The sequence below is a fragment of the Plectropomus leopardus genome, chromosome 2 (assembly GCF_008729295.1).
Source record: "Plectropomus leopardus isolate mb chromosome 2, YSFRI_Pleo_2.0, whole genome shotgun sequence".
In the NCBI taxonomy this organism is placed as follows: domain Eukaryota; kingdom Metazoa; phylum Chordata; class Actinopteri; order Perciformes; family Serranidae; genus Plectropomus; species Plectropomus leopardus.
In genome coordinates, this window is record NC_056464.1 from 20,245,166 (window position 1) to 20,255,470 (window position 10,305).

General features: G+C 40.0%; 1 protein-coding gene across 1 annotated transcript; it reads left to right on the forward strand.

Annotated features, from left to right (window-relative positions):
* On the forward strand, window positions 1-10,305 carry thumpd3 (THUMP domain containing 3). Its single transcript, XM_042505234.1, has 10 exons — window positions 1-56; window positions 481-819; window positions 944-1,021; window positions 1,106-1,525; window positions 2,324-2,454; window positions 5,959-6,028; window positions 6,121-6,236; window positions 6,328-6,432; window positions 6,648-6,771; window positions 9,736-10,305. Exons 2-10 carry the CDS (start codon window positions 574-576, stop codon window positions 9,925-9,927), a joined length of 1,482 nt encoding a protein of 493 aa, XP_042361168.1. The 5' UTR covers window positions 1-56; window positions 481-573; the 3' UTR covers window positions 9,928-10,305.

Below are 10,305 nucleotides of genomic sequence, written 5' to 3' on the forward strand. Positions count from 1 at the left end.
CGGAAGTGTCTGTGTTGTTGCCGCGGGCTGAAAACAAGTCGCCTCGTGTTTGACAGGTTGGTTAGCAAATTCAGTATAATTTTCTTTTCTACCATTGTCATTAGCTGCTACAGCACAAACATTGGGCCCTTTAGATGAACACGTATCACGATGCGGCAGCGGTTTAAAATAAAAGCCGTAACGTTAGCTTAACAGCTAAGCTCAACAGCTAACGCTAGCTTGTAACAACTTTTTTAGCTCCTTAAAGCTAACGTTACCCGGCTATATTTAACACAACTAACGTTGTGTCTACAGCAATAATATTACAGGTTTATTTACAGTGTTTAAATAAAGATCATTTCATGCTAACTTATGACAACATGGTAGCATTTGTATATCTTTATAACACGTTGCTCCCCTGCTAATAACTCTCCATACGGGGGTACGTCAGAATATGCTGTAGTGTGCGGTGTTTGAATGACTCTCTCTGTCTCTTTCCAGTTGTTACATGTGAGCCTTTCGTTTTGGCGCAAGCTGTGATACATATATATCCTCCAGTTAAACATCTGTGTCTAGTGAGCCCACCAACACAGCATGTCCTCCCTGGAAGATGGGGCTGCAGAGCCGGGCCCCACCTCAGTGGATCAGTCCACCTCTTCCTCCGCTGAGAATCACGCCACCACTGGGGACATCATCACAGTCACCATTGGAGCAACCGTGCCCACAGGGTTTGAGCACACTGCTGCAGAAGAGGTCAAGGAGAAAATTGGGGTGGATGCACGGATCAGCAAAGATCGTGGTCGTATATACTTTCCAATAACCACCGACAAGCTTTTTCAGGTAGGAAACCTGAAGCCAGTGCATGTCCTGTTATTTCAACCCCCCGTGTTTAATTTTGCCTGGTGAAAAAGGTTTATGGTAAACCTACATCTGATCTGCCTGTTCACTGAATTCCCCTCTGTAGGTCCATCTTCTGAGGTCTGTGGATAACCTGTTTGTTGTGGTTGAGGAATATGACCATTACCAGTTCAAAGAATCAAAGGTAACTTACAGCTAGTTTTACTCTTTTTTTTAGCCAGTGCTAATCACATTATTGATGGGGTAATAAACCCTGCGGTTTGTGCAGGAGGAGACATTGACGGAGCTCCAGCAGCTTGCCTCCAAACTTCCTTGGACTAATGCCTTAGAGGTTTGGAAATTAAACAGCACCCTAAAAAAGAAGAAAGGCTACCGGAAAAGCACCAAAGTCAAACCAAATAATGAGGCCACTGATGCAACTGTGGCTGATACTGAGCAGCAAGAGGCACCTCAGGAGGCGTCCGATGTTGAAAGCCAGATGCAGGCAGAGAGCATGCGTGACACAGAGGCCAGCATGCAGGACTCAGAGGAAGCAGCCCCCGAGGTCAAACTCATCAAGTTTCGTGTGACGTGCAACAGGGCCGGTGACAAACACAGCTTTTCCTCAAATGAGGCAGCCAGAGACTTTGGCGGGGCCGTGCAAGAATTCTTCCAGTGGAAAGCAGACATGACAAAGTTTGACATTGAGGTAGGCATGCTTGGACTGACGCAAAGTGAATATCATTGTTCTGGCCAAAACAAACTCTGCCTGTTCAGATACATTTGGAATGCATAACCTAATGTTTAGTTTAAGGAGTAACAAAAGAAAAAATAACAATTCCATTTAGCGACATTTACCCTGAAGATAAGCTGTCCACATTAGGTGACAAGTTGATAAATGCTTCATTGTATGAAATGATGGTGATGATAAATGTTTCTTTAATTGACTTAAAATAGTGTTCACACAGTGATAATGATCCTTGACCTTTCACATTTTGTCTAAAAGTATGTTATTGCTTGCTAGCAGTTGCAAAGTTTATGCGATTTGACTACCAAAACAGCAGTTTCTTCAAAAGAATACATTTTTTTGTGCCCATTCTTGGTTAACTGATATTTAGATGCATATTTTAATACATGTTAAAATAATCAAGTATTATATAATAAATAGCCCCCTCCAGTGTATGTTTGCTTTGAGCTTGCTTGATTAGATAGTAGAAAATTAGACCAGCAATTATTTTCATTTTTGCTTAACCTACAGAATAGTTTCTCAATTAATAAATGGGTAATCATCATACATTATCAGTTACCTATGAAAAAAACACTAAAAAAAATGAGTTTTCAGAGCCCAAGTTGATGTCTTAAATCTGCTTGTTTTTGTCCAAGCATTACAGAAATAATTAATCCATAATAAAATAACTGGGGATGAATTAGCTCCATAGAATATATAAATGCATGATCACGTTGATACTTGCTTTTTAACCATGCACTGTATGTCCCTGTACTGTAGGTGTTGCTAAACATACACAATGAGGAGGTGGTTATCGGCATTGCACTCACAGAGGAGAGTCTTCACAGGAGAAACATTAGTCACTTTGGACCCACGACTCTGCGGTCGACCTTGTGCTACGGCATGCTCAGGTAATTCTACAACACTGTTTAAGCTGATTCAGGGATTTGATAAGGATGTTGCTGAGATCCCCAACTTGTTTAAAAGTCTAGTATTTCATAAATGTCTACATTATTTAAAAGGGTGAACTGTGGTAAACTTCTCCCTATTTTACCAGCGCCCAGATCTTCCTGCTCGTGTTTCAGCTTAAATCTGCAGAATGAAGCATTTTGCATCATCCTGGGGATTTTTTTGCTAGCTCTAGCTCTGCTGATCAAACCAGTTCCTCATTTTTGTACATTTGCTGCAACCACAGACAAGAGGAAACAGTACAATGAGTCAGTGCTGATTAAATATAAACCAAGATTCTGTTACCGCATTACCTATTTCACACCTAAATGTCTTCATAAATATACTTTTGTGCACTGTGTGAACTTGTAACACCAGAAGTTATGAGCAATGCAAAGCTGTTTCAGTAACAGATTTTAACTTGCTGTTTAACTGTAATTTGATTTGTTAGCAGACAGTTGTCATGTTGTTCCGTACAGAACAGTTTTCCATAATGTCACCCATCACTGGGACGGTTTACTGGTCAGATGCGATGCAGTGCATTCTGGCAGTTGTAGGTTTTCTACCTCTTGAGCAGAAGCAAATGCTACAGCCCTTTTCCTCTGTTTTCTCTGATCATATACCACCAATTTCAAAAGTACTTTTCTTTCTACTGTATAGACAGCCTAGTTTTATGAAAAGACTATATTAACAGCAGTGAAATTCTTCTTTGAATAAGGTATAATTCCAAATTTGATGATTTTTTGGGTCACAAAGTGAAGGTTATGTTGATATGACAAAGCTTAATTCATAAAAATATCATGTCATGATGACACTCTAAATTTTAGATGCAGTCACCTTGGACAATTACCAATGTTACTGAGGAAGGAGGAAGAGTTGGTGACTTAAAAACTCCCAAGCTGCAACTGCAGGAAATGTATGTTTGTTTATAACCATTCACTCAAATAGACTCACCTGAAGAAAAGGTTACAAGCAGACATAGATAAGGGACACACATGCTAAATTCTCATCAGCAGGAACCTAAATGCCCCATAACGTGCCCAGTCATAATTTATCAGAAAACTGTGTTTTTCTGTGTACTATTGCAAAGAAAAGTTGGTCAGTTTACAAAGAGAATAAAAGGATTTAAATACTTTTACTGATGTTTTGCAAAAGAATATTTCCAAAAGATGTTGATGAGGTTGTGCAACAATTCTTCAGTCTTACGGAAAACATGACTAAGTGCTTGCCCTTACTGAATATCCAATACCATCATGCCAGCCAAGAACAACTCTGCTCTGGTGAGAATAAATATGCAAGTCACACCTTAGTATTTATTTTTCTAAGATCTAATGAAATAGATAAATAACACCTCTGCTAAGTAACAATTTCCATGATGATACACACATAAATGAGTTTGCCAACAGTTTTAATTCCGTTTAAATACTTGTTCTTGTTTAGCTAATCATGAAGCACGGACACTAGCAGTGGGACCACATTTGGGGATTATGGTTCATTTAAGTCCAAAGTAGAAGGTAAAAAGTAGTGTAAGGTTGAATTAGGTTCAGCAGTTGGCAGAAATCATTGACCAAGTTCAAAGGCTGCATTAATGTCAGGCATCATAGAGGGAGGACAATGGTTTATGGTTTGTGCTGAGTCAATTAGTTTGGCTACATACGAGTCATTACTTTAATGGACCAATTAGACACACTGCACGCAAGTAAAGTGTTCGTCCCTCCTGAGTTGAAAACACAAAGCATTGGTAACAGGTCATACTAAGTTATTGTTCTAAAGGTTCATCCAGTATGAGATCCAAAATAAAAAACAATAGTTTGTGATTACACACGCACTTAGTTAAATAAAAAAAAAAAAGTACAATCTAATGAGAACAAAGAAATACAAATCACAGGGCGCCTGGTGGCTCAGTGGATAGAGTGGCGCCCCATGTGCAGAGACTGTGTCCTCACTGCAGCAGCCGTGGGTTCAAGTCCAGCCTCTGCCCTTTGCTGCATGTCTCCTCCTCTCTCTCTACCCCTTTCACGCTCACACTGTCCTATCCATTAAAGGCAATAAGAGCCCAAAAAAATAATCTTAAAAAAAAAGAAAGAAATACAAATCATAACAATGCAATGAAGTCCTAACCCAAGAACTATAAATATGACTTGGATGAGGTTCAACTATTTCACCTTTAAAGATTATACTTGTTCCAGCTCTCTAAATAGTTCTTAATAAAGTGACACTTGTTTCTTTGGAAGTGAAAGGTGCATCAGATACAAATGAAGGTGTTGACGGAGTAATTGAACCACTTTGTTTTTATTAGAGTCATACTCAGCATTCTGGCAGGTCAAAAGTGTTTCCTCTGGTGCTAAGTGCACTGATTTTGGATGCCTTCTCACTTCGTAATAAAAGTAAGCTATACAAGTTCAAAATAAGGTATTACTGCACAGTACAAATGTATGTGTAACCTAAATCTGCAGTGAAGGTGTTTGAAATGATCAGGGTCTAAAGGCCCAAACACACTAAACTGACATTTGAGAACTAGCGTTGCCACTGCAACTGTTGTGTCACCTCCCGTTGCTTGTGTCTCATCTAAATGATGTATGTAGAAATGCCACAAAAACTTAAACTGATGGTCTACCAGCACATACGTTCTCTACCCACGTGACAGAAAATACCTCTACATACCAGCAGACAGCAGTCATCTATAATCATCGTACAAAAAGGAAAACCAAAAGAGTGTCGCGACGCTACGTAGCCAGTTAGCACATTAACAACACAATCCATTGTTGGAAGAACAAAACAGGTCTCTCTTGAGCATGAGATCCTGTGTCTGAATGAGATAACCTGTATAAATAAAGGTTAAAAATAAAAATTAAAAAGCATATCTACCATGCACCGGTGAACAACAAACAAACCAGCAGGAAATGTTTATGTTAAAAAGCTCAAAGATGATAGAAAAACAGGGTTACCTTATATAACAACTTTGTTTTGACTGTAGCATCCCTCGACCATAGCACTTTATTTAAAGTCCTCGCTTCTGTTTCTGTTCTCATGCTCTGAGCTGAACTGCCAATCAGAGTGATTTCATTCAGTGACAGGCTTCGTCATCTCTGACACCAATTCAACATGCTGAACTGGCGGCAAATAAGCCAACAAGGGCAGATGAGGGCCAACGGGGTAGGACACACCCCAAAAATTAGGGTGACAGATGCTCACCGATGGCCCGATGTTGACTGACGGCCGACTGTCAGTTTGGTGTGTCAGAGCCTTAATGAACTGCCAATTTACCGTTGGGACGATGTCAGCCTCAGCACAGCTGAGAGAAACAGGCAGGGTCAGGAATGGGCTGAGGGCATCTGAGGAGAAGCACATCTGTAGTGGTGTATGCTGCATACTGTATATGTTGTCTATATCATATATTATATGTTAATAAAACCCGCATAGTGAGTGCATTTGTATTGTATTAACACTCTACTATCTGTTGACAGGCTGTGCAAACCTCAGCCATCAGATATAATACTTGATCCAATGTGCGGGACTGGAGCTATACCATTGGAGGTGAGACCTGTCTGTGCTCAGGGGACTACAATACTGTGACAATATCTGTCCAAGTTTAAAGTTATGTATGATGTTTTGGTTTTTTTTCCCAGGGAGCTATTGAATTTACCAGTTCATTCTATGTTGCCGGGGACAACAACGACATGGCAGTTAACCGCACAGTCAATAATATATGGCACATCCAGAAACGGAGGGCAGACAAGGGCAGGTGAGAGCCAAACATCTCATGAGGAGTTATTATATAAAGTCTTGGTTGATAATCATTATAATGATTTAAAATCCTGGATCCTTTGAAACAGTGCATCAGGTTTGCCCATTGACACAGTGCGTTGGGATCTGTGCAATTTACCCATAAGGACTGGCTCTGTGGACATCATCATCACTGACATGCCCTTTGGGAAGAGGTAATGTGATTGATTAAACAGTGTACAGATGTTATGCTGAATGAGTTGATGGTTTGAATGCCTCAGCCATGGTCTAAACTGACTCTTACATAACCACTTTGTTTTCGCTGTTGGTTAGAAATTGAAATTTGAAACGAAGATATGTAATAGTGGGTTTATCTTTCGACCCTCTCTCACCAACCATAAGGTAAAATCTTTCCTTTGTTTTCTTGAAGAATGGGCTCAAGGAAGAAGAACTGGGACCTTTACCCCTCCTGTTTGAGAGAAATGGCCCGTGTGAGCACACCGGGCTCAGGAAAGGCTGTCTTGTTGACACAGGACAAGAAATGCTTTGCCAAGGTAACCGCAATAGTCATGCAGATGACAGCGTTTACCGCCAAGGTGTTGCAGAATTCTTCCAAGAAATAAGATACCTTGTAAGTGAGAATTTAAAAAAAATCATAGTTCAAGTCCTTTCCTGCCACCCTCTTCCTGATAATTATTTTTTGTTGGTAATCCAAATGTTAATGCGGATGTTGGCAGCCCGCACGCAGCAGACCTGATACCTGATACCTGATAAGGCTACAAAAACTGCTCTTTCCAGTACCCCTATTATTAATAAAGCAGCACTGGACTCACACCAAATAAAACAAATGGCAGAGTGATGAAAGATAAGTTCATAAACCATGCATGCATCAACAAACACAAAGGCAACTAGCTGCTTACTTGTGCCTTGCTGACAAAGAATCTTTTTTTAGTTTAGACATTTTTCCTCTTTTGCAACCATTCTGTAAGACTGCGTCATTTTGGACACACATTAGCACTCTTTGGGAGTTACAACAGGCACCTTTATTCAATTTATGTCATAGAACTTGCTTGATGGGTGCTGCTTTTAATCAGTGATGATTGATATAAAGGCAGAACCTTATTTCCTATGCCAAGATGATAATAATAATAATAACAATAATAGGCACTAAAAATGTATCCACTTACTCTGTGGTGGCAACAGGTAGACAGACCTGATCAGCAGTACTATTAATTGTTGTAATTATCATAAACTGTCGATGGGGGCCGGGGTGCAGCTGCAACCTGCGCCCTCTGATGCTCCACCATTATCGTTAAATAGACACGTGTTCCTAGTGAAGTAGGACAACACAAATTATGTTCCACCCAACGACAATTTTATTTCTTTTTATCTCCACCCTTGTGTAATCAATGGTTGTGTTTTTTTTTTCCATGTCTCAGCGAGCATGAGATGGAGGCGTGTCAAGAATAAACTAAATATTACACTGTGTGTACAAGTATACAACCTGTTGCCCTGGAAGCAACTCTAAAAGTAATCTATTTAAACTAAGTTGTTTCTTTTCTGAAGTTCCTGCACAGCAGTGGTCATCTTGTCAGCCAGATGGTGAGGCTGTCTTCAGTCACTTTTAGCCAATCTGTATATCTGTGCAATAGTCTTTACTTAGCAGATGTTTTGTTTGTGTGTAGCAAGCAATGAAATGCATTTTATGACAAACTTTTTTTGTCGTTCTTATGAGTGTGAGGCCACATGCAAAAGTGAAGGAAACAAAAGTCTCAATCCTTGCTCATTTCTTGAAGTGGACAGGCTCCCTTTAACTACCCTAAAAACTACAAATGGCAACACACACTCACCATATTGTGTGGCATCAAGTCATTTTAAAGTAAAAATGTCTGCTTTTCAGGAGCACGTACATGCATCACAGAGAACTGACTGACCGTTTTAAGGCTTCATAGTACAACATTTAGCACGAAGCTCTTTTGCTGTCACGGTTACCTGCAGTTTAACTTATAATTTGCTCCCAGATTTACATTTAATCCTTAAACAGTTAACTGAAACAACATTTAAATGCAGAATGAGTAGAATTTAGCGGGTGGGGTTTGTAAATTTCTTTGAAATTGGCCCCTCCTGCATGGCTCAACAGTTCTTGGATGCACACTTACGATCTGTGTTTCAACAGTGTCCTTCCCTCGCACCTTGAGGTTGACGCCCAGAAACCTTACAAACACATTAAAATATGAGAAAACAGGCAGACAGAGTCTCCGCAGATACAGACACTGCCACACACCTCTAGTGGGCCACAAGTAATGGTTGAAAAGGATTATTTTTGTATGAGTCTATGCATTGTTTTTTAGGAAAATTGTTGTGTGTTGTGATATACCATTTTCTCAGACTGCTAGAAAGAGTCTTTTTTCATATCACTCCAGTCACACTTTAGAGGTATTTCTCATACTGAATACCTCTGATTCAACAGATTATCAACTGACAGTCATTCTGAATCTGCCATAGGTAATTTAAAAGTGTGCTTTGAGACCCCACTTGGAGATTTTTCTTGCTAACTGTTCATGTCTCATGAGGTGTAGACTCAATGTCTGCTCTTAAGGCTGCATTCAGGGCGTTGCAGGTAAAAACGCTATTCTCTTATTTATTTGAATGTGGGTAGTGCGTTTTGGCTGTGGCGGTGTAGCCACAGGGGATGGCAAGAAAGAAATGCTGTGACCTGCGGTGGACCATAAATACAATGTCAGCATGCTAACATGCAACATAATGACAATGCTGTATGACTTGGCACTAAAATATTGACAATCCATCAAATACAGTTGTTGTTTAGATATTTCAGTCTGGACCAAAGAGGCGCACTAACAGCGTAATATTGCCATCCACAGGACCATGCTGTTAAAAGGTGTATCTGTGAGGTCAATAGGTGATGGTGTTGCTTATATACATTTGAGAGTAACAGTACATTTCTGAAAGAAGGTCACAAATTGCTGAGTAAAATGGTAAATCAGATAAAGAGAGTGTCTTGTGAAAATTTTGGACCTCTGAATTTGGTCATGGCTCACAAAAGCTCTGCTTCAGTCAGTGGCGTGGTTTATCGTTGACCATTATTGTGTATGTGCTTTCCCAGATTTGGTCAAACTCAAATAATTAATATTGTATAGTAAAATGGTGTTGTGAAATGCAAAAATCCAGTGTTGTTGGTTTCAATTTCCTCTAGACAATCCATCAGTTGGGGTCATTTGAAAATGGCAGTTAGCTTTTCATGTTTATGCAGCTCTCCAGCAACTTTAAACAACCTAATGAGGCCATTTTGCTTAAAAGCTTGCGTGTAGACTCAATTTACCCTGAAATAATCTCTGAATAATCTCCCCACAGTTTGAGTGATGCAGGTTTAAATCCACTCAGACTCTTTAGTCATGGAAAAGGATTTTAACCAGCTGTATTTGTGCAAAGATCTTGTTTTACACAAAACAAATGTCTTGTTTGTTAGTTTTCCCTCACAAGATTTATGTCGTCTCCAGGCTATCTCGAGGATGGGAGGACTGTGGAGGAAGCTGCACACTGTTTGGGTCAATGTCGGTGGTTTACATGCCGGAGTCTACCTCCTCAAACGGACCGGGGCCATGTTTGGGCAAACTGCGGAGGATGTCTATGAATCACGGGGAACAGTCAATGCAAAGGGGGATGATAATGGTGACAAGGAGCTCTCTTAATTCACATCCTGTATTTTAAGCTCTGAAGTTATAATTGAGGCCATGTAGGATCAACATTATTTATATTCTTTTTACTGGCTTTACTTTTTTTTTCCAGGTATCAGGTTCTTTGGTTGAGATTATCCAAGCAGTTTTAGTGTGTAATTTTTGTTTTACTCGTTATATTTGATGGCAAAGAGAAGAGCTATTTTCATGTTCAGCAACAGTTTAACGGTTTCTTACAGTCGCTGTTTGACGGAGGCAGTTTATTTGCGACATTGCTGCTCAGAAACCTGCTAAAGGTTGTGACACCGCGCACCTCAGAGCCACTGTGTCCTCTTTACAGGAACTGCACAGTGCCATATTGTTCTGGTCAATAAAGATTCAAACAAAATGTCA

Excerpts from the sequence above, each read along its gene's own strand:
- thumpd3 (XM_042505234.1), top strand. The coding sequence starts at position 574 with ATGTCCTCCCTGGAAGATGGGGCTGCAGAGCCGGGCCCCACCTCAGTG. Across the intron at positions 1,022-1,105 it reads ACCAGTTCAAAGAATCAAAG|GAGGAGACATTGACGGAGCT; the intron begins GTAACTTACAGC and ends CGGTTTGTGCAG. Across the intron at positions 6,029-6,120 it reads CTGGAGCTATACCATTGGAG|GGAGCTATTGAATTTACCAG; the intron begins GTGAGACCTGTC and ends TTTTTTTCCCAG.